This window comes from Pleurodeles waltl, chromosome 4_2 (assembly GCF_031143425.1).
Source record: "Pleurodeles waltl isolate 20211129_DDA chromosome 4_2, aPleWal1.hap1.20221129, whole genome shotgun sequence".
In the NCBI taxonomy this organism is placed as follows: Eukaryota; Metazoa; Chordata; class Amphibia; order Caudata; family Salamandridae; genus Pleurodeles; species Pleurodeles waltl.
This window is the reverse complement of record NC_090443.1, coordinates 513178472-513204156: the sequence shown is the minus strand read 5'-3', so window position 1 is coordinate 513204156 and position 25685 is coordinate 513178472. Positions and strand designations below refer to the sequence as shown.

General features: G+C 44.2%; 1 protein-coding gene across 1 annotated transcript in view; it reads left to right on the top strand.

Annotated features, from left to right (window-relative positions):
• HMCN1 (hemicentin 1) overlaps nucleotides 1-25685 on the top strand; it is a 1093576-nt gene that overhangs the window by 324805 nt on the left and 743086 nt on the right. Inside the window, exon 10 of the mRNA XM_069232006.1 lies at nucleotides 8227-8348. Coding sequence (XP_069088107.1) covers nucleotides 8227-8348 — 122 coding nt within the window. The remainder of the gene's footprint in view (nucleotides 1-8226; nucleotides 8349-25685) is intronic.

Below are 25685 nucleotides of genomic sequence, written 5' to 3'. Positions count from 1 at the left end.
AAAGATCCTTCTCCTACCTCGCAACCCAGACATGAATCACGCTAACACTCAAACTCAAACCGCATCACTGAAGCAGTTCAGGGAGGACCTCAAGACCTGGCTATTCCAGTGAGCAGCACACCTGCAACAGCACTTTAAGACTCTACAGGTGATAAGCCGCCATATAGAAGTATTGATTGATTGAAATAGATTCCAAGGAGATATATCTTGCAGTCTTCAATAGACAGGTCTATAACAGATGCAATACATTCTTAGGTATTCTAAGAATAAATCAGAAAAAAACATGATGAAAATTAGATCCAGACCTGGCTCATTCAAAGTCGAATTGCTTCCCAAAAATATTAATTTGTACAAATGCGCCCTAATGTGGGTCCCATACTTCCAATACGATAAGACTCAAGCTGCATCTCACTGGCAAAGTCCAACAAGCCTAAAATAGTTCTTTGGGTGTTGTTTGTGTTCCCGTCAATGGCAATACAGGATGAACTGTTCCCACAATGAGATGATCAAGTGTGATTTGCATATGGCTGGCCTCTGAAGTGGCATACTGGGCAAAAGTTATGGATTGAACTGGAATGCTACACCGAGTAATTGCCAGTGGCTGAAATTAATTCAAACATTATGGGAAATGGCCTTCATACTGCAAGCTGAGCCACGCCTTCTGTTTCCACACAAGTTGAACAATACTTGCCTAAACCACACATCTGCCTGAACCACACATAAGATGTGTGGTTAAGGCAGACAGCAGTCTAGCTGTGCAAATGGGCGGGAGGAGAAACAGGAAAGATCAGGAGAGGAAGCTGTGGACGTGGCCAAGTAAGTGGGGCGAGGGCCAGGTTTGAGGGGGTGTTTAGGGCTCAGGGTGGGGGAGGCAGGGTAGTTTTAAGGGAAGGGCGGGTTCGGTTTCAGGGCTCAGGGCTGCGGGGTCAGGGTAGTTTTAAGAACTGGGCCTGGGTTTTAAGGCTCAGGACAGGGGGATGGGTCAGTTTTCAGGAATGGGGTCTGTTTTAGGGCTCAGGGTGGGGGGCTGGGATTCGCCTAATTTTTCGCAGGGGGCAGGTTTTTAAGCCTCAGGGTGGGGGAAGGGTAAGGTTTAGTTTTAAGAGATGGGGCCGGGTTTTAGGGCTCAAGGTGGGGGGGGGTCAGTTATAAGGGCTGGGGCGGGGTGGACTGCAGTGCTAGGGCATTGGGTGTTAGGATGCAGGGCGGGGGCTACAGTGTGCAATTTACCACGCATATTCCTTTAGCAATCATGCTTTTACAATGAAATTTGTTGTAAATGCATGCGTGGTAAAGGCATGCATCATAAAGACATGGTCATGTTTCAGACCGCATTGTTTAGGCATGCGTGGTTTAGGCATGCATGGTTGTATTACACAACCATGCGCTATATCTTCACTTTTTTGTTTTTTTAAATGATATGCTTTAAGTGTTACAGGTATGCTTAGACATGGTTCCCATGCTCACTATACCAAACGTTTCACACTGCACCACACTGATGAAGCCCAACAAATCTGAAAAGTGGTCTAGGGTTGTTTGGGTTCTCGTTCGGAGGAGGACCTGTGTGGCGGTTTGGACTGGACAGTCCTTTTAGGAGCAGGGTCAAGTCTGATTTGCTTGTGGTTGGTCTCCTGGAGTTGCTCAATGGCCACACAATAAAATGGAATTAAGCCCAAGGAATTTCAAATGGCTGAGATTCATTTAAAAATTCCAAGCACCATCTTTTTTTGTTTTTCCAAGTAGGATCAATTAAAGACATGTGGATGAATACAGTTGCGGTTGGTAATTTTAGGAGGGAGGGCACGTGCTGGGCCCATAGGCACACATGAACACTTACACTCATTCATTCACACACATGCGTGCGCGCACACACACACATCTATTGACAACACTCATTATCAAATATTTAAACATGCATGCACCAAACATTCATTTAAAAATAAAAAACACACACACTTACCTTTGGCTCTGCCTCGGAGGTCCCAGGAGGTTTGGGACTGTTGCCTTCCCTTCACTGGCTAACCTAAACAGGGGCGGCTCCTCCACTAAGGCAGAGACACGTCGCCCGCTGGATTTAAAAAAAAGGAAAAATAAAATAATAACGTATGCTACGTTATCATCATTTTATTTTTCCCAGGAGTAAGGGGCTGGGCTGGGCTAGAGGGTGGGGACTGGAAGAGCGGTTTTGCAGCACTATGTAAATATGTCTATTTGGTTGGCCATGTTGGGACAACCAAACAGACATACGCACTTTGCATGTTCTTTACCCGGCTGTATTGCACAGCTGAGTGGGGAACATGCCCAGGCTCCTGCTACCTCCCTGAGCGGCGAAGCAGACCACTCAGACCAATCACAATGCTACTGTTATGCTGGTGACAGCAGCATCGTGATTGGCTGACTGTGTGTGCCGTGCAGCTGGGAAGAGGACGAAGGGGAGATGGATGCATCTCCCTTAGAAGGTAAGTGTCTTTTTTATATTTTATTTTTATTTTATTTTTTTATTCCACCCCCCCCAATCCTTTTGCGCCTGCGCCGCCACTGAACCTGAGGCCAGCCAACGACGGAAGACAGCACCCCCAACTCGTCACAGAGTGAGATGGGGCCAGTGAGACTGCTGACACCATCCCACTCTGTGACGAGGTGTCACTGATTAACATTCGGCTCTGGGCTCTTAAGAATTAAAATTGAAGTGCCCAGGTCTGAAGTAATCAGTGACGTTCCCCCTCGTCATAAGGAGGAGGGCCTCGAGGCACCTTTGCTAGGCTGAAGAGGTCATGTTCACAGGGTTGTGACTTCTTCAGCCCAGTAAAGTTCAGCTCAGGCAGCCTAGAGCCTGTGCAAATGGCGCATGTCTAGCACCTGGCTGCCTGATCTAAAAATGAAGCATATCTGTCAGGCTGTCCTTTGCTCAGGGGCAAAAGGTGGGGGGGCGTTGCCCTCAGCCCGAAAGGATGGGCTGCTGCTGGATAAATACAAATAAATCATAAAGAAAATTAAATCAATGTCTGACCTTTTCAAAGTCGTGTTTCTACCACACAATATTGACATACAAAAAAAAAGGCATTTTTGAAACATCACAGGTATGCATGCATGAAATAGATTGAAACCTCTATTTTCCAAGCAGCTGCACTGTTTACATGCTGCATGTCACTACGCATATTTAGCTGTGTGTGTAGACTTTAGAGGTGATCTCCGTAGCTGTTTTTGTGTTACTCATTGGCAAAGTGTCTTCTTCACAGCTGTAAGACATTACTTTTGAGACCTCCCGGTTATTAGAAATGTGTGCTTGTCAGATGCCATGCCCTTGGTGGAAAACTCTCTCTAACCGTGAATTATAGGTCTATAAAAGTTATTTATTTTTAGCTAATCTGCAGTAACAATTTTACAGAAGAATTGAACATATCATTTATATCGTTCTGAACTTTATTGGGGAAATGTTCTTCAAAATATTCTCATGAAATTCGTTTTTTTCAAGAGTACATTTTCTGAATAGATTAGGTTTTGTGGCTTGTTTCTCCACAAAACACATATTTACAGGATAGCTAGTGATGTTTTAATTTTTTGTAAGATACAAAATTGTCATAAGTCAGCGACGCAAATTTTGCCCAGTCCTACTTTTGAAATGTAGATAGGAACGAAAGCTATATCTGTAGCATGTGACTTACAGCTGGCTTACTGACAACAAGTAAAACGCTACTCAAATAAATCTGCTTGCCAGCACATTGTGAAGGTATTATGCACCAGTACTGCCAAGGATTAGGGAAAATGTGTTTTATATGAAAATAGTACATGTCAGAAACATTTGCTTTCAATGAGGCTGAAATCCCTTATGGAAAAGTTTATATTTGAAAACAGATTTCCCTGTGAAGCCTTTTATAAAGTGCACGTTCCTATGTATTTAAAAGTGAATGTTGCCAGAGGTGGTGGGATAGTGTAATACACTGCTTTGCGCCCTTTAGCAAAATAATCGAATAGTAAAAAAAATAAAAAAATAAAAATGCAGTGCGTAAATTGCTTTGTGTCTAAAGTTATGCAACCGCTTTTAACGAGGTGACATTTAAGACATAAGTCGCCAGGGCCCTTGAGTTACAGGTCAATGAAATCTTTCCATAGTTTAGCATGATCCCATTGCATACTTTCCTGGTTACATTTTCATAATATATTGGTGACTGAGTGTGTATTCCTTAGCATTTCACTTTCCCGTGTGAGCCTAGGTTGTTCTGACAATCTGAATATTAAAACGCACTCAAGGCTATGTGGCGCTGTGCCTCTGTGTCAAGATGCCATCGTATCTCAAAGGAGCGGGACTTCATGGCAATTAAAACTAGTACTTAATTTGTGCTGCTCCCGGTGGCTCTCAGGGGTTGCCACTGGCACTCATTTTGGTGGCCAGGACCTATTTTTCCGTTTACATGGCACTATATGAAGGTGGATAATATCGAAGCACAATAACATTGAACCCAACGTATAGCTTACCACTATATATTATCAGAAAGTATATAATATAGTCTTGTTGAGGGCTATGCCAGTTGTAAAAGGCCCTGAACAAGAGTTATAGGCCTATAACGTGGCCTATAACGAGGAAGATGGCCTTCAATAACCGGTATACTCAGAGGTAGAAAGGCAATACATCTATAAGAACATTTGATGCTCTGAGCGTAAAATGTTCTAAATTAAAAATGGGAGCAGAGCAAAGATGTACATTGGAATGTTGGAACAGGAAGCCTATACAGCCATTATACAGGGAGTGCAGAATTATTAGGCAAATGAGTATTTTGACCACATCATCCTCTTTATGCATGTTGTCTTACTCCAAGCTGTATAGGCTCGAAAGCCTACTACCAATTAAGCATATTAGGTGATGTGCATCTCTGTAATGAGAAGGGGTGTGGTCTAATGACATCAACACCCTATATCAGGTGTGCATAATTATTAGGCAACTTCCTTTCCTTTGGCAAAATGGGTCAAAAGAAGGACTTGACAGGCTCAGAAAAGTCAAAAATTGTGAGATATCTTGCAGAGGGATGCAGCACTCTTAAAATTGCAAAGCTTCTGAAGCGTGATCATCGAACAATCAAGCGTTTCATTCAAAATAGTCAACAGGGTCGCAAGAAGCGTGTGGAAAAACCAAGGCGCAAAATAACTGCCCATGAACTGAGAAAAGTCAAGCGTGCAGCTGCCACGATGCCACTTGCCACCAGTTTGGCCATATTTCAGAGCTGCAACATCACTGGAGTGCCCAAAAGCACAAGGTGTGCAATACTCAGAGACATGGCCAAGGTAAGAAAGGCTGAAAGACGACCACCACTGAACAAGACACACAAGCTGAAACGTCAAGACTGGGCCAAGAAATATCTCAAGACTGATTTTTCTAAGGTTTTATGGATTGATGAAATGAGAGTGAGTCTTGATGGGCCAGATGGATGGGCCCGTGGCTGGATTGGTAAAGGGCAGAGAGCTCCAGTCCGACTCAGACGCCAGCAAGGTGGAGGTGGAGTACTGGTTTGGGCTGGTATCATCAAAGATGAGCTTGTGGGGCCTTTTCGGGTTGAGGATGGAGTCAAGCTCAACTCCCAGTCCTACTGCCAGTTCCTGGAAGACACCTTCTTCAAGCAGTGGTACAGGAAGAAGTCTGCATCCTTCAAGAAAAACATGATTTTCATGCAGGACAATGCTCCATCACACGCGTCCAAGTACTCCACAGCGTGGCTGGCAAGAAAGGGTATAAAAGAAGGAAATCTAATGACATGGCCTCCTTGTTCACTTGATCTGAACCCCATTGAGAACTTGTGACCATCATCAAATGTGAGATTTACAAGGAGGGAAAACAGTACACCTCTCTGAACAGTGTCTGGGAGGCTGTGGTTGCTGCTGTACGCAATGTTGATGGTGAACAGATCAAAACACTGACAGAATCCATGGATGGCAGGCTTTTGAGTGTCCTTGCAAAGAAAGGTGGCTATATTGGTCACTGATTTGTTTTTGTTTTGTTTTTGAATGTCAGAAATGTATATTTGTGAATGTTGAGATGTTATATTGGTTTCACTGGTAATAATAAATAATTGAAATGGGTATATATTTTTTTGTGTTAAGTTGCCTAATAATTATGCACAGTAATAGTCACCTGCACACACAGATATCCCCCTAACATAGCTAAAACTAAAAACAAACTACAAACTACTTCCAAAAATATTCAGCTTTGATATTAATGAGTTTTTTGGGTTCATTGAGAACATGGTTGTTGTTCAATAATAAAATTAATCCTCAAAAATACTACTTGCCTAATAATTCTGCACTCCCTGTAGGCCACAAACCAATGTATTGTTCTCAAGGGAGCTCTCAAAATTCCAGTGTTCTAATTGCTGTTCCTAACTCACCTATACTTGCCTTGTGATAAAATGATTAGGTCGATGGGTGATTTGTTGGTTTTATTGAACCATAACATACTGTAAAAGTAATGTAGCATAAAGTAACGTAACATAAATTAACATAATGTAACACAACATAAAGTAACATAACATAAATTAATGAAACAAAGTTACGTAACTTAACAATGTAACACATTACATTAATTAACGTACCTTATTATAATGTAAAACTACGTTACATAAAGTAACATATTTAACATAACTCAGCATTACATAAACTAATGTTATTTAACATTAGCAACAATACTTTGATCAGTGAGACAGTGGGTGCATTTTTTTATTAGAGCTGTCAGTCATAACAATTCATACAATAATACATCAATACCATTAGAGAAAAGAAAAACATTGATTATACCACAATTCATTCACATATTCAATTTACATCATAATAATCTGTTAAGTGCATATTAGATCATGCCAATCTTAACTTGTCTCTTGACAAACTGCCTGTATATTAATAAATGGATAAATGACCAAATTATTCCTCCTGGTTAGACTGGCCCATTTGCTTCACATTTGCTCTCCACCCATTCCGCGAACGGTGTCCATAACACAGCATTTCATAAAGTAGAGTCACTTAAGATAACGTAACACAATATAAAGTAATGTAACATAACATAACTTGTTATGCAATATAAAACTTGAATATAGCCGGACTAAACTTTTTTCATGTTGAAAAGGTAGACAGGAGAAGGCAAAGAAAGATATGAAAACAATGAAAAGGGGAGAAGGCAGCCATTAAGGAGAACCTGCAAGAGTGAGTTAAACAGACAAAGTATAGAGTGCTGGAAGGAAGAGGCAAGAGGTAAAATCAAAACTAGACGTCCTTGGTCTATAGTGACTGTAGAATTTGGCAGTTCTGGTGGTGGCATTAAACAAATAATTCGTCCTTACACCTATTTCTTTACAAATTATTTTTTGCCAGTAGGCACAGCATGACAGACCTTGCTTGCAATAGGCCAAAGCATAGGTTAAAGTACTCCACCAATGGCGTCCACCATTTTAAAATGCAATTGTTGTGGTTTGTGGGTTGTGTACATGACTATAAACACCTGGTAGCAGAGCTACCACAATTTACAGGGCAGTAAAATAATATAATTATTTATAAATTAGTACTCAATAGATTAGAGAGTGTATTATTGGAAAGTATTACTCCTCAGAGAGGATACATTTATCGCTATCCCGTTGCCTATGACTGATACAGATGTCTACCCAATGAAAAATAGGTAATTTTATAACAAAAAACAAGGAAACAATGAGTTACAGGTGAATAGATGTTCCATCCTTTGCATTTTGAGCTCCATGTTTGTATGGTTAAGAAGCAAGCAAAATCTATATGGATCCCAAGCCTTTCTATATCGTCCCTTGGTGTCTGAAATTCTTTATCTATGAAGGGGATGGTCTCTTCCTTCTGTTGTGTTTTGGTGTTATGATGTTGCATACTTCTTTAATATTAATGAATGAAAAGAACAAAGCACACAAAGCCGCCCACGTGGAGATGATGAGCAATCTAGTTCTGAACTCCTGGATCTTCAACAAGTAGTGTTTGCATACTTTATTTCTTTTTACCAATTTTGAATTGCAAACAACATTAAAAGCTAATTTAGAAAAAAACATTCATACAAAGGATAACATTATAACTACATGAATAGAATACTTCAGAAGTACATTGTTTAGTTGTGTCATTCCGAAAACTACCTTTACCTCTTCAGTAGTTTACAGTGGTGTTTAGAACTGGTATCTTAGGTTGGACTTCCAGGACCTGTATAACGATGTTGCTTTCTGTTCCATTCATTAGGGAATCTGCCAGTGTCAGATGGGATATTGCCAAAGTCTCTCTTGCAGATGAAGGCTACTATGAATGCATTGCTGTGAGTACCGCAGGAACCGGTCGTGCTAAGACCTTCCTTGACGTATCAGGTTTGTACATTAAATACTATCAAGGGGTACACCATTGTATCTATTCAGTCTTTTATATATCAGGTTGGTACAAGTAATACTCTCAGAGGGTACAACATTGTATTTATTCAGTCTTCATGTACTTGATATTGTACGGACCTTGCTCCAAGAAGCAGCAGAACACTGCAAAACACATTTTCATTGTAGTAGAATCATCTCAAATGAGAGGGGTGGTACCGTGAAGAGTGTTGTATATGGATTCTGTTTGAAAATAAATTACATCAGGATATGATAGGAAGGAGAAGCAGGGATCTTTTATTAGAAAACTACTATATAGCACACTGTACATCATGAATTATTATATTACACATATAGCATTACACACATTTAAAATTTCAGAAATAGGCATATAAAATGGTTAGTCAGGAATTACACATTTTTAAAGTACTGTTTTCAGACAAACTTGCACACTTAATTCATGAATCTACCTCTGGGCATGGTGTGCCACTCAGAAACAGGCACATTTTCTTCCTTTGATGGATTCCACTACATTATGAGTGTAGTTCAAGTGGTCATCTCTGTGACCTCAAGGAGTCCTATTTCCTTGTTTATTAGAGAAAGCAACTTCCCTATAGTCAAGTACATTGGGGCACTGAAAGCCCATGTATGTCCATACAAATTGAAGTGCAAACTATAAGATAGTTAAACTTACTTCTATGATATGCATTTACTCCTTGTTTACATGTTTGTGACCCAGGAGATGTGAAAGTATTTAATAAATTCACTGTTGGCAAAATCATGAATATAGGAAGAGGGTTTAGAGCTTTGCTACTTGTGAAAAATGAGTACCCAAGCAGACCCTACCGAAATAATTCCTGTGACAGACCTTGCACCATTTTATGAGCATAACTCAAAGTCCACATGCCACATCCATCTCTCTTCCTCCATTGTCAATTAGCAGGAATGTATTGAATCCAAATGGGCAACTGCTGTTCTCCAAGTGTCCAAGGAGATCTCATATTCACCGTAACATATATTTTGATATTGCTGAATAAACAGGCAAGAACTCTTTTCTTGTAACATCATGGCAGGATGCAGAATTTTGTTATCCGTCATGTGAGGGAATCTATCTAGATTCACTTGCTCATATGTGAATTTGTAGATGATCCTATGATGGAGAAAAAGTGTTACAGGTAAATAACTGTTTGTGGCATGTGTAGCTGCAGATACACATGCTGTGCATCTTTCTGCCATCTGGTATTGGGCTCGGACATGTACAACTTGTTTTTTTCGAAGAAGTCTTTTCAAGACACAGGACCTAGGGCCTTCTTCTAATAGTGGTAATGCGCATGGGCATCAGCTCCTTTGATAGATTGTTTTTTCTCCGCTGTCAGGTTCAAATGTGTCACTGTGAGCTCTGAATGGATTCAGTGTGATCAGTGTGATCGTCAGATCTGTTCCTTGTCGGTTGTGAAAACAATCATGCTTTCTTGTCGGTCTCCACTTCACATAATCTATGATTCCATCTTGATAGAAGATATCCTGGAATACCATCATTGAAGTTGAGAATGTCCTTGTAATGGAACGTACTCCATTTCAGTTCAGCCCTATTTGCCATCCCAAGTATCTGAAGACAGACCTCCACGAATTCTGCAATTTTTGTTTGTCCCCAAACACCATGACGACTCATGTTCGGCGTGTCTTGTGTTCCACATTAAAAATACCCTTTGGAACTGAAGAGCTTGCTGCATGGCTTTGGCCTCCATGGCATACAGAAAGGAAGTGGAAGTCACCTTGGACCTTTTCAGAGAGCGCGTGGAGTCAGATGTCAAAGGTGGACGTCGAAAGCAGAAGAGCCTCTGTCGGGCCAGTATCAGCCGAAGACCACAGTAAGTACTGTTACCTCCCCTGCTCTTCAAAGAGATGCACCCTTCTGAAGACTCTGTTGCACCACTGCCTTCAGGCAATGGTCGATACCGCTATTCTGAGCTGGACCTGACACCCCTATCACACTTAGTGCTGACGTCCACCTTCAAGCATTGATTGTCGCAGTCGACCACCACTTTTGCGCCAAATCCGAAGACACAGGCTTGGCCTCCTTTTGAATCTAAACAAGTAGACTTGAAGCTTTCGGGGCTGAGAGAACCCGCTTGAAACATTCGGAGCCAAGAAACCCCACCCAAAGTATTTGGATCAGAGAGACACCGACCCGAAACAATCTGAGCCAAGATTGACATCAGTGCCATCTGGACACCGTATCTCTATGGCTCCATCCAGACTGCCACTTGCAGCTGCATTCTCTGCTGTTTATGAGGATTTTTAATAACTAATCCTTCATTGGCTGAAAGAACATCTTGATGCCATGCAACAATGGATCCATATCCAGCCGGGCACTAGTCGGATTCTGACAAAGCCTCCGCAGGTGCCGAAAGACCCAGTTCCTCACAGGGTGGAGTTGACTTTTGAGGAAGCCTTCAGTACTCCTGAGGCACTCACTCCCAAAAAATCTAACAGACACTACAGGGCTGCCTCTTCACTGCCTCCTGCTCATCCCTCTCCTTCCCTACCACCTCACCCCCTCCTTCCCTTTGCGGATTCTCCCCAAGACTCACCAGAGTGACCTTGCACTCGAGGGATGGTGACAGCTATCATACCACTCTTATGCCTCATATAGCGCCTGCAAGGTTCAGACCCTAGGGACACTATGACATGGAGCCTCCATTGAACACGGACCCAGACCTGTATCCTACAAAGCCCTCTCTTCCAGAGGATATCACCTCATACCATGCAGTCCTGCAGGGGGCAGCTACTTTTCACAAAGTAGAGATGCATGTGCAACATAAGGAGAAGGATTTCCTCATGGAAACTCTCTCCTTCTCCCAATGCTTTCTACAGTCCTTCCTGTGCAATCCTGACTCACTAAATATTCATTCATACAGCCAGGCAGCGCGCTAACCCACAGAGGACACATCACCAGCAGTCATGGTGAGTAAGAAAATTGATGCTGGGGCAAAAGAGTAGTGATGCATTCTTCTACTCATTGGCGCATCTCTAACTCTATAGGCTTACTACCCTGGTGTGACCACACCTATTGGGATAAGATGGCAGACTTTGTCCAGCATCTCCCAGAATAGTACTGCAAAAAGGTACCAGAGTTGGTCACAGAGGGCAAGATCATCTCCAACACCAACATCTCCTGTGCACAGACACTCCTGCTCCTGACATAAACACCAGCATGTGGGTGCCCATCTCTGGCTATAAGCCGGGGGTACAGCAACACCTTCTAAATGTACCCTTTGATGGCCAGCATCTCTTCGGGCCTCAGGTCGATGAGATGCTAGAAAAGTTTTAAAAAAAGATACTTATACAGCCAAAGCCATGGGCACCCTATAAACTCCTGCTCCTCGTGGCTCCTTTTGCTGCACACAATATTGTATTGCAGCCAAAAAACCCACCCTGTAAACCTATTCCACCTTTTCAAGGCCCATGCAACAGTCACCTTCACAAGGCTACTATAGGGGCGTGTAGAGGGGTAGCAATGGCAAAGACAGAGGAAAAGGTACAGCGCCCCAAGGGGCTACTCTTCAAAACACTGAATCTCTTCTCCTTCCCCCTGATCGCACAAAACCTGTTGGGGGAAGCGTGCTAGGATTTCTTCCCCATTGGACAGAAATCACCCCTATTTGAGGGTTACTGTCTAGAGCTCATTCATACACCACCAAACACCTTCCCCCCGACCAACACAAACTATGCCCCCGGAACATTTACACCTTCTTCACAAACAAGTACAGGCCCTCCTTGCCAAGGGGGATGTAGAATAGATTCTTGCACAACACAGCAGACATTGTGGGGGTCATTCTGACCCTGGCGGGCCAACGACCGCGGAAGCACCGCCAACAGGCTGGCGGTGCTTCCATGGGCATTCTGACCGCGGCGGTACAGCCGCGGTCAGAAACGGGAAACCTGCGGTGTCCCGCCGGTTTCCCGCTGCCCCAGGGAATCCTTCACGGCGGCGCTGCTTGCATGGGGATTCCGACCCCCTTCCCGCCAGCCTGGTTCTGGCGGTTTTCACCGCCAGAACCTGGCTGGCGGGAACGGGTGTCGTGGGGCTCCTGGGGGCCCCTGCAGTGCCCATGCCATTGGCATGGGCACTGCAGGGGCCCCCTAACAGGGCCCCACATAGATTTTCAGTGTCTGCGTGGCAGACACTGAAAATCGCGAGGGGTGCAACTGCACCCGTCGCACCCCTTCCACTCCGCCGGCTCCATTCGGAGCCGGCATCCTTGTGGAAGGGGGTTTCCCGCTGGGCGGGCGGGCGGCCTTCTGGCGGTCGCCCACCAGCCCAGCGGGAAACTCAGAATGACCGCCGCGGTCATTTGACCGCGGTGCGGTCATTCGGTGGATCCCGCCGGGCGTGCGGTTACCGCCGCCGGCGGGAGTCAGAATGACCCCCTGTGTGTTTACCCTTTATTTCCTTATCCCCAAAAAGGATGGCTCCCTCAGACACATCTTCGATCTCAGACCTCTCAACAAATACATTCTATAAGAGCACTTCCATTTGGTGACTCTATAGGACGTCATACCACTCCTGAGCAAAGTGACTTCATGACCCCTTCGATCTGAATTATGTCTGCTTGCACATACCCATCCACCCAGCATAATGAAGATCCCTGCAGTTTATGGTAAGCGAACAACATTACCAGTTCATGGTGCTTCTGTTTGGGGTTACCGCAGGCCCAAGGGTCTTCACCAAATGTCTGGCCATATTGGCACGTGGAGCGGCAGCCACGTGTTTTCTTCCCTGGACGACCAGCTGTCACGCAACAATTATGCATAATACACACCCATACCTCTATTCAGACCTTGCATGGTCTAGGCTTTACAATTAATCTGACCAAATCTCACCTCCAGCCCCTTCAAGTACAGCCCTTTCCTGGGGCCATCCCAGACTCACAAGTGTGGAAAGCTTACCATAGTCCATCAAGAGTGCAAGCTTCTCAAAACCAGCTACCTCTTTTTCAGTCAGATTGCCAAGTACCAGTAAGAACTGTGATGAGATTGTTAGAAATGATGGCATCTTTCATAGCCATAGTTCCTCACACCAGACTGCACATGCACCTGTTGCAAGAGTGCCTGGCGGCACATTGGTATCAGTGTCCTCAAGGGGATCTAGTGTTGGTTTGGTGCTGCTCACATCACTTTCTACAGTGGTGGAAGAAAAACAAACTGTTGCAGGAGTGGTCTTTCCTAATCCTGGGCGGAGTTCACAGAGTTCCACTCTATGAAATTCCACAGCATTGATTAAAAACTCAGTGGAATTCCGCAGACGCGGAGTTTAGTGAACCCTCAGAGTCCTGATTGTGCCTGATCTCGGAAGTGCTAAGCAGGGTTGGGCCTGGTTAGCCAGGCCCAACCCTGCTTAGCTCTTCCGAGATCATGTGCATTCAGGAGAGGGCCGTAGGCAGTGAAAGCTGCTGTTTCAGGCCTCTTGTGCACCAGCATGTCCTGTGTGCAGTGCACATGGGGCAGGCCGGTACATAAGTGCTTTCACTGCTTACAGGCCAGGGCCGAAGGCAGCAAAAGCTACTGTTTCTGTCCTTGTTTGTGCACCTGTGTGCACAAACAAAGGAAAAATAAAGAGACGAGGGCTCACCAGGGTCCTCCAGGGGTCTTCTCTCCTCATCATCCCTGGACAGCAGCAGGCCTGCCTCTCTCCCTCCCTCAGCCCGTGCTCCTGTGCTGCTGGCAGTGGGAGGCCTGGCCCTGGATCCATCGCCGTTGTGCACTGCAGCCCAGTTATGGGCTTCACAGCAGAAGCACAAGACTGTCTGTGCTTGCACTGTGTAGCCCATAACTGGGCTGCAGTGCGCACTGGGTGAGCTCTGCTCTCTGCTGGCGGGGCTAGCAGAGTTTTTGGACGAACTCTTGGAGTGCAGAATTCCAAAAACTCCATTAGCTCTGCCAGCGGAGCAGAGCTCCCCACCCAATACTAATCTTTCCTAGACACAATCCCTAAGAGATCATTACCAGGGATGCCTCGCTCATCGCCTTGGGCACGCATCTCAGTCACCTTAACATTCATGGGTTGTGGGCATCTATGCAACAATCCCTCCACATCAATCACCTTGAGTTGCTGGCTATCCAGCTTGCTATCAGGAACTTCCATCCTCTAATATAGGACAAAACAGTCTTAGTCCAAATGGACAGCATGACTGCCATGTTTTACCTACAGAAACAAGGGGGCACACACTCACTGCAATCATTGACTGTAGCCCAGAGCCTCTGGCAGTGGGCAATACATCACAGAGTACATCTGCCCATACAACATTCCTGGGGTGGACAACGATTTGGAAGACCTGCTCAGGAGGACACATCATCCAGTCCATGAATGGGAACTCCACCTTCAAATCCTACTCCTGTACTTCAAGAATTGCGGGTTTCCACAAATAGGCTTGTTTGCCACCACTGAATATGCAAAATGCTGAAACTTCCGTGCCAGGCTACCACACCCACAGTCCATGGCTAATGCACTATGGATAAACCGGTCAAGGATATTTGCCTAAGCTTTTCTGCCTCTCCTACTCCTACCATTTGTGGTTAGCAGGCTGAGACAAACATACCTCACTCTCATCTTAGTGGCACTAACCGGGGCATGTCAACAATGGTACCACACCCTGCTTGAGCTATCCGTAGTGCCTCACGAGAAGCTCCCGAACAGACCAAACTTTCTCATGCAACACTACAGCACTCTGACACCCCAACCCTCAGCAGTTCAACCTTGTGTTTTGGCTCCTGAGGTCTTAGATTTGGGTACTTTAACTTAGGAGAAGAATGCATGTCTTCTCTCAAAGAGTCCGCAGGCCCACTACCAGAGCCTGCTATTCAGGCAAATGGTAACGCTTCGTATGCTACTGTCTGCCAAAAAATGACAATCCTCTCACAGCATCTGTGCAGGATATTGTCTAAAACCACCTTGACCTACAAAGCTCAGACCTCACCTACACCTCAGTTCGATTACACTTGCCTGCTGTAGTTGCCTTCTTACAGAACAGACTACATGTTTCACTGTTCAGAATACCAGTCATTAAGGCTTTCATGGAAGGCCTCAAATGGATTAACCTACCTCAGATACCTCCTGTGTGGAATCTTAATTTAGTTCTCACAAGACTCAAGGGCTCTCCTTTTGAACCCCTTCACTCTTTCCTATTGCAATTCCTTTCTAGAAACCGTGGCTTTCCTTGTAGCCATCTCTTACCTCAGGTGAGCTAGTGAGATACACGCTCTTACCTTGGTGGAACCTTTCTTCCACGTTCTTCATAACAGGGTGGTTCTTAGAACCAATCCCAAATTCCTCCCTGAAGTAGTCTCCAGATTTCCTCTTAATCAGACAATGGCGATCCCAGTTTTCCTTCTGCACCCAGAGACCGGAGCAGAACAAGCTCTGCATACTTTAGACGGCGCTAATGTATTATATCGATAAAACAAAACTATTCGGTAAGACACAACAGCTATTTGTGTCACACTCCAAGCCACACACTAGCATGTCATTTCCAAGGCAGGTGTTGCACGTTGGCTGGTCAAGTGGATTACAGATTTGTAACGCTAAAGCTAAAAGTACTCTGCACCAGCCACCCCCCTCCATACTTCTTTGCACCAGAAAGAAAGGAGTATCTATGGCTTTCTTGGGTGTTGTACCACTAGCTGACATCTGAAAGCAGCTACCTGGTCCATCCCTCACACCTTTATCAAACACTACTGGGTGGATACCCTGGTTTGTCTGTAAGCAGAACAGGCTGCCCTATGTACAATTTTTCAGTCTTCTGCACCATCCTCAGGCTAAGCCACCACTTTTGGGAGAACTTCTTTACAGTCTATGCACAGTATGTGTATCTACATACACATGTTGCAAATAGAAAATGTTACTTTCACTGTAAGTATCTGTTAGTGGCATGTAGTGCTGTTAATTCTAATGCACCCACCCTCCTCCCCAATCACCTGTGGATGTTGCAGATATATTCCTTCTGTTTGTTATCTTTAATACTTTGCCTTGCATTGTCATCTTTACTATGCCTTTACGCTCCATCTCCAATTTTGCCCTCTGTGCGGGAAAAAACAATATAACAATGAGACGATGCCCATGCACATTACCACTAACAGGTGGAGTCACTATGTCCTTCCTGCCAGCCCAGGCCTTCGGACCCCCAGGGATTGTGTCACAGACCCCTGGAGGTCCCCACACTATAGATTGGGAACTGCTGCCTTAGATTCACATGCTGTGTATACTTACTCCATCTTGTGTTGTGTTTCAGACATGCACTACTTGTTTTTTTTCGTACAAATTGCTTGAGGGTCCCCAGCTTCCAGTAGTGATTCAATGGGGGTCCTCAGGAGTCCAAATGTTGGGAACCATTGATCTACAGCTTTACATGCCACAAACAGATGCTTACAGGGTAAGTAACATTTTACTTTCCTTAGTCAACGTATTATAAGCATTATTGATAAAAGATATAGGGGGTCATAACGACTCTGGCGGACGGCGGAGAAGCGGCGGTAAGACCGCCAACAGGCTGGCGGTCTTTTTTTTGGAATAATGAACATGGCGGTTACCGCCATGGTCATCCGCTGCTTCTCAGTTCCGCCCGCCAGGGCGGAGACGACCGCTGGGCTGGAGACCAGGGTCTCCAGCCCGGCAGTCATCACTATACTGCCAGCGGTATTTGGACCCGGCTTACCGCCATGGATTTCCTGCGGTTGGAACCGCCGTGAAATCCATGGCGGTAAGCACTATCAGTGCCAGGGAATTCCTTCCCTGGCACTGATAGGGGTCTCCCCCACCCCCCACCCCGACTCCCTCCCCTACACCCCCCACCACCCCTGCCACCCCCCAAAGGTGTCAGGACCCCCCTCCCCACCCCGACCCCAACATCACATCACTCATACACACACGACAAGCATGCAGGCACCACCAACACACATACACGCACCCACACCGAAATACATGCAGACATCCACACACACAGTCAGACACGCACACCCACATTCAAACATACATGCACACAACCATGCAGACATATCTACAGACATACACACACACATTCCCATACTCACGACACCCCTGCAAGCATACAGGCACTCAGACATCTCTACTACATACACACACGCACACACCCATGCACGCACACAACACCCCCCATCCCCCTCCCCTCACAGACGATCAACTTACCTGGTCCGACGTTCCTCCGGGAGGAGACAGGAGCCATGGGGGCTGCTCCGCCGACACCACACCGTCAACAGAACATCGCCACGCCGAATCACAGGACGTGATTCGGTGGGCGGTGTTCTGTTGACGTGGCGGTGGAGGTGGAGCAACCTCCACTTCCCTGCCGCCCGCCAGTATGGCTGTTGGTGGCTCTCCGTCCGGAAAAGGACGGAGAGCTGCCAACAGTCATAATACGCTGAGCGGAAAACCTCCACCACTGGCGGTCTTCCGCACGGCGGTCCCTCGGCGGCCTTGAAAAAAGACCGCTGAGGTCAAAATGACCCCCATAGTGCCATTTTATGAACATTAATTCATAAACACAATGAATAATTCCATACATTCATGATGAATACAATATCCTGATGAGAGTTCATGATAAAAAAACATGATCTACTTTACGTATGTATTGTACACACCAAATTTTTCTATTCTTTTACTGTATTGTGTGTGTTAAAGTAGTGCATGGTCAACGTATGCCAAGGCATAGATACAACAATTCTCTGACAAAAAAGTTTCCCTCAGATCCTTTGGTGCAAAACATGATGAAAATCTACAAGCCATTTTGTTTTGCCAATTTAAACATCTAGTGGTCACACTGTCTACTTCAGAATGTGCTCAATTTAAGGTCATATCTTTCACACACAAGACCATTCTCTGGTCCCACTCTTCTATCTTTCCAACTTGGTTGTGCCACATCAGCCATTCATACACCAAAAGCAGCTCTCTAAATTCAGAGAGACCAAAGCATTTTGGAGGCCAAAGTGTTCATGTGCATGGTTCCTAATTATGGTAATTTCTTCTTCTGTTCCCCTAGCTTAAAATAGACTTGTTGGGATGGTTGGCGCAGTTTCAATCTACAGTAAAGTTGCTGATTTTGTGACTATCTGCTAGCACAAGGAGCTCTTCGCACCACTCCCCCCCAATTTTGTCTCCTACACATCAGAGAGTGCACAGATGTTTTCTGTAGGCAGCATGAGGGCCATATAGCACTCATGAATAAACAAAAGATACATCAATACAGTTTGTACAAAAATTCCTACCTTCTTTTATTGTTCAAGATTTATCCTGACACTTTACAACTTGCCATTAGGCTCTTCATATTGTTAGTATTTCAGGGGTGAAACAAACTCGATTGTTTTTCTATAGTAAGGTAGTGTTACAGAGATCTCTACCTGCCCTTATGGTGACCGGTTTGAATTCCAATGCGGCTGGCAGAAACATTCATCCATCTAAGGTTTATTAAACAGGTCAACTTGAGTTTAGCAATAGTACAGCAATTACAATGCTTTGCACAAGTGGAACATAAACTCACAAGTTTACAGTTTTATACATTTCTATGTATTGATGGGATCACCTCAATAAATATAAAGTTTTAAGGATTCTGCTTATTTTATTATTTCTACCCTCAGCAAATGCAGCCCTGTCCCATAACCGGCAGTTACTGGAGGTGAGGCAAAGCAGCAGCCTTATGCTGCCACCTACTGGTGGCACTAACGTAGAACAAAAGGCCAGAAAAGATAGTATTTTGTATTTTATAGAGAACTATGGCAAGCAAATTGATGTTTTGCATACAAGCACTGGAAATCGTGGCACTGCTCTCTGCAATTTCTGATTACATATTCTTCCTATTTTGTTATTAATTGTTAAGAATATGGATCAAAGTTGAAGTGAAAAAACTCATTATCATATTTATAGTGAAGCCCAACCTTTAGGTGGGGTAAACTGCTAAATGAGCCGAACTTCACAAAACAGCCACATAATTCTGCCCTTATTCTATCAGGCGGTACCTTGGATAACACTGCATTTTTTAATTAATGGATCCTGCATACTGCCACTAATTTATCACCTACCATTTCAGATAGAAAAGCATCGAAGTCTACCCCTTGAGCCCTCTGGTTTAATTCAACCCTGAAACAGCAACACTTACGCTGCAAGCAGTTTGAAAGAAAATGGCATTTAGCATATGATGTAGAAGATCTGCAAAACCACTTTATCACTAACAGATCAAAGCAGCAAAAAAGGCTTATGACAAATTAATGGAAGAGGCCCATAATGACAAAAAAGCTGTTTTTGAAATTTCAAATACCTTTTTTAAACCTTTAGCTTCTGCTATGCAGATCTCCCTGTCCTGATCTTTTTGTGACCAAATTCCTTCCTAATCTGTAGACAAGGTACAAGCTATTAAAAAGGACTTTAAGACATCTCTTCTAGTTTAGGATTAGAGTAGGATTAAATAATCAATTGAAAAGAAAAGTTGAGACCTTGGAAACCTTCCAACTAAATTTTGCTTGCTCCATCTCATCAGGTTATTTTAACCTGTAAATCTGGATCTCTTAAGGATCCATGACCTTGCCACGTCCAACATAAGATCGTGGACAATGTTAATCCTTTGATAAATCATATATTGAACAATTCTTTAAGAACAGCAGAAGTCCATATGAAACAGACAATTGGCGGTGGTTAAACCATTGAAGAAGAAGGAACATCTAGATCCCACCAGGTTAGCCAATTTACATCATATCCTCTTTTACCAGATTTGGGTAAAATAATTGAAAAACTAGTGAATGCACAGTTAATGACCTTTATAGCATTCTACGGAATCCGCTTTGGTGGAAGTCGCAGATACTCTGAAAAATTGACACTGGACGCTGGTAATAGTGTTGCACTGATCCTAATAGATCTATCTGCAGCATTTGACACCATTTCTCATGAGATCCTTCTAAAACGTGTCAGAGAATGTGGAATCTCAGACCTGGTCTTTTACCTGGCTAAAGTCCTTCCTCAGCTACAGAAGACATAGTTAAGCTAGGAATGTATTTTTCTGAAGAATCCACTGTGACGTCTGGTATCCCACAGGGATATTCGTTGAGCCCGGTTTCATTAAAGATCCATATGGCTCCCTTAGTTTCCCTAATTTCTTCGTTTGGAATTGATACTGTATCCTAGGCCGATGATACTCAGTTGATAATATCAATGGATAATGTTTCACTGGGCTATAAGCAGAATTTTAAAAATTGTCTATGCCACCATTCAGTGGATGCACACTAACCATTTGAAATATAATACAGAGAATGCCGACATTATGCTTTTTGGCAAATCTAATGATTTTGTGCACTCCCATCGGTGGCCCGATGCCACTACCCCCCCAGCCACTGTTGAGGTTTTGGGAAATCTTGGGGTAAAATTTGATGTCTTTGTCCTTTTGACCCCAGGCTTTGTCAGTAGTAGGGACGTGTTTTAACCTAATCAAATCTCTTAAGAAATGCTTTGATCATTTGCTCCTAGCAGATAGAAAATCTGTTGCTTATGCACTTATCACCTCCAGGCTGGACTATTGTAATAGTCTGTACGTTGTTTCTTCCAGGCAGACTATTCATAAACTTCAGATGGTCCAAAATGCAGCGGCTAGAACAGTTCTTAAACTTCCCACAAGATCTTCGGTCTCTGCTGCATTAAACCTTACACTGGTTGCCTGTTCATAAGATAATTTTTTTAAAACTTCTTCTTATGACTTTTAGAGCCTTAATTGCTCTAATTACTACTGGTCCCAGTTTTGTTATCACTAGATTCACTCATTATTATCCCAGCAGAAGTTTCAGATCATCACAGGCAAACTTGAAACCCCGGTCTTTAAATTGATGACTGGAGATGGTAAATCCTGTTCTATCCTTGGTGCGAAAGCCTGGAATTCTTTGCCTAGATATTTAAGGATTATAACTGAAGAAGCCAAATTCAAAAAACAACTTAAAACGTGGATGTATGAGATCCCTGACACTGTTTCTCTTATTCTGTGATCATCTGGGTTTAGACAGCAAGATTTCTCTTTCAGCAGATTTTTTGATTCACTTGAGCGCCAGTATGCTCCCTTGGGAGTGACAGATGCGTTATATAAATGCAATTAGAAATAGAATAGAAATAGAAGCCCTCCAACAAATTGACGCCTTAATCTTGGCTTTCGTGCTCTTGAGTGCATACTGAATTGTCTTCCTCTCAAAATTAGCCTTAAAATCCCAATTATGGGTCCATTCTACCCTACTGTATAAAATCGTCTGGCACCGTAGCAGCAAAGTGTTGTGTTCAGCTATCTTCCCTTAATTTGTGGTCCCTGCAACCAAATGTAAATTACAAGTTTAACCTATGTTAAAGGAATTTATTAAGCACTCATACTCCTAAGCTTCATGGCACCAATAATCAAAAGTAGCCTTCATATGACTGATGAAGGTAGAAACTACTGTGCTGCGGCTGGGTTTTCAGATGCTTTCTAAAACTGAGAAGAGAATATTGAGGGTATAGATAAAAGTATATTGAATTCCCAAGATGTTCAAAAGTTTTAAGTCATGGGAGTTATGAAATCATATTTATATCTGTATTTGGAACATATCATCCGTGTTGTCTTTCCCAAAAGCGGCAATGAAGTGGCTATTCTCTTAGCCTGACTCTGCTTTGCGTGTTGTTTCTAGCTCCTTGAGCCTGATAGGTCCATGGTGATTGCTGCATAAATAAAATAAAATGTATATTGTGTTTGTGTAATACTCATCTGTACACATTTAAGGCCAAATGGACCAGACTTGTTTATATAGGTTGAACAGCTTTCATAAGGAGGTGTTTTCCAAAACACATAGGGGGTCATTCCGACCCTGGCGGTCAAGGACCGCCGGGGCCGGGGATGCGGGAGCACCGCCAACAGGCTGGCGGTGCCCCGCCGGGCATTCTGACCGCGGCGGTTTGGCCGCGGTCAGACAAGGAAAACCGGCGGTCTCCCGCCGGTTTTCCGCTGCCCTTGGAATCCCCCATGGCGGCGCAGCTTGCTGCGCCGCCATGGGGGATTCTGACACCCCCTACCGCCATCCTGTTCCTGGCGGTTCGCCCGCCAGGAACAGGATGGCGGTAGGGGGTGCCGCGGGGCCCCCGTAAGAGGGCCCCACTGTGTATTTCAGTGTCTGCAATGCAGACACTGAAATACGCGACGGGTGCAAACTGCACCCGTCGCACATACCCACTCCGCCGGCTCCATTCGGAGCCGGCTTCCTCGTGGGGAGGGGTTTCCCGCTGGGCTGGCGGGCGGCCTCCTGGCGGTCGCCCGCCAGCACAGCGGGAAAGCCTGAATGGCCTCCGCGGTCTTTCGACCGCGGAGCGGCCATATGGCGGTTCCCGCGAGGCAGGCGGCTACCGCTGCCCGCCTCTATGGGAATCACCCCCATAGTGAGAGGCTCAAATTTTAGCAATTTGCATTTTGCAAAACAGTTCTAATGAGCATTGTTATGCTGGCTACTACTGCAAAGGCAGCTCAGATCAAGTGGCATGAGAAGAATGGCCAGCTGCATTCTGGTAACCCATGGGAGAGGCATCTATGCCTCTGCACTGTATAGACCATGATAGCTACTAAAGAAAGCAGATAAAGTGGGGTCAGTTAAGGGCAAATTACTGCAAATGGGATTTGTCTCCATTCAAGTGATAATACCACATAAAAGCTGAATGCAGATTTAGCTTGTGCAATTTTTGCACTTGCATTACACAGCATTGCATTGATGGTTTGATTTTTGTGTTAGCAGGAATTTTCCTAATATGAAATGTTTGCAGAAGAAAAACCACAGGAATACAATTTTTGCAGCTTGGAATGGGGAAGGCATATATATGATTCCCCATTCTAACTTCAGAACTCATAATGAGGAGAAAAGAACCCTAAGATAAATTGTTATTCCCATAGATGGAATAACCTCCAAGGACTAAAGTGTGAAGTGTACTGGTGAGCAATTGAGGCTACACCCTCTTCAAGCCAGATATAACATACTAAACAGACCCGAGTGCATTCATTGTTATCAAGTACTGTAGGAAAGTGGATAATTATGAGCTGTGGTTGTGAGACCTCATCATGTAATAATGTCCCAATCATTATCAGAGCCAGATAAGTTTATTTAAAGTAAACCCTAAGCACAGCCCTGGGTTGCTCTAGCACAGACCAGCCAGGCGTAATCAAGGAAAACATTTTGAAGCATTTAGAAGTACCAAAAAAACAAGTAAGAAACAGAACATAATAAAAATCCAACACAAATTTATAAAATTAGAGTGCATTTTTAGCTTTACATAGACATTAAAAAGTCAAACATCTATCAAGGGAAACCAGAGATATGATTTTTCAAAGGTCAATCTCCAGCCTCAGGACTCTATGTCCCATGTTGCAGCAAAGGAGTCCAGTGCAGGTCCAGTCATCCAACTGGTAAACTAGTCTCCCGGTTACAACAGGGTCAACCATTGCTTACAGGTAAGCAGATCCTTTTTTGAGGGACTAGAGTCCACTTCAACCTTAGCTTTGAGTCATCTCAGGATAGGTCAAGACTTGGTCTCCCAGGAGGATCTTAGAAGTCTAGCTGGGGCAGGCATTCTTGGGCTGCTGGACTCTCTGAAGTGTCTTGTGTCCCTGGTGCTGAACATGGAGTTAGCCAACCAGATGTTGTAATCACTTCTTCCATCCAACCTGTGGATCTCTTTTCCTGGCTGGGCAAAGCAGGCACAGTCCTCTTCACAGGTCCTTTGGGTGCAACAGGTGTAGTCCAGATTTTGGTACAATCTCTCTTTGCTGGGTCCAGCGAGCATCAAGGCAGTCCTTCATTTATCTTCGTTTCAGTCTAGCAATGAGCTGGGAGTGCCACTTTTATGCCAATTTTGAGTTTGTGGTTGGGGTGGTCTTGTCATCCAATGAGGCTACTATTCTCATGGGTCAACCCTACCCGTATCTGCACAATTGGCACTGAGCAATCCCACATTGCATTTTCTGCCCAATTCCAACTTGTCTGGCACTTCTTCTATGGGACAGAGCTCTGGGCACACCCCTGAGGTGTGTCTAAGCTAATTAGCCACCTCTTCTGTATAACTGGTTGTGCAACAGGTTTGCACCCTCTAGAGAAGATGTTAACCTGTCTTCCTACACAAAAGGAAAGACAGGCTGCAATGTGACACTCATTTGCCTATCAAAGGCAGTAGCCTCTTTGAAGCTGGGCCTTCTGTGGCCACTGACTTCAGTTCATCCTGCTGGAGGATGGCACACCTCCGTCCAACAAATGGTCTATTTCTTCTGCATTCCTTAGAGCACTTAACATCTAACAGGGGGACAGCATGTTGTCTGAGGTGACTGCTACTGCAGATAGACAGGAAAGGCTACCCGAGCTTTGGGAAACAAAGTGGCAATTTTCTAAAGTCACCTTTACTTTAAAAGTTACTTTAAATCTGAGTTCAGCACCAAGATTAATTTAATTAAATGTTTAATTGAATACCTTGGAGTACTATGCTTGGTGGTCCCAAATGGAAGTTAGCATAGGCTATTTTAACTTCATGTTACCCAATGTGGCCCCTGAAATTGCTACACTGATAACGACAATTTTGAGTTTTCACTGTCATGACATACAAAATTTGAATTCTACTTGTCCTCCTTTTTAATGTGAGAGTGAATATTACAAATATTAACAAGCATTTGTAACCTAGAGCTCTGTTTTCACTTTGTACTGTAGTGGCAGTACAATTAAGTGCTGCAATCCACTAGTGACATTTTAATTTACTAACCCTAGGTACCTCTTGTGCCATATACTAGGGACATATGGGCAGGGTAAATATGTCAATCAGTGATTAGCCTTTTATAAATACACTTTGATGGGACAGAGCACATGCACTGGGGCCTGGGCAGAAGTATTCTGTGTACTACATAGCCAAAATACCAGCAACATCTAGGAAAAAGAAGTGAAAGTGTGGAGATGACCCTGCAAAAAGGGCTATTCGTTTACAAGTCCCTACCCAGCATCCCCATGCCATCGGTCCGGTACCATGGCAGCATTAAAACAGTTCTAACTGGATGTATAAATATTTGCGAGATCCTGATTTATTTCACTATTTTTAATTTTCTCTGACTAGTTTAGCTCTGTTGACCTGAGGTCTCTTGAATTACGGTGACCCAGGCTTGGCAACTTCTGTAGCTCAGGATGAAAGGCGCTGGAGTTAAGTCAACATTCTTAAGCCAGAAATAGGAAGCACACTTCCTTCTCTCCCAGTAGTGTTATATTCTAAAATAAGCTCAAACAAATAATCTAAATTAATTCAGTTTGACATCT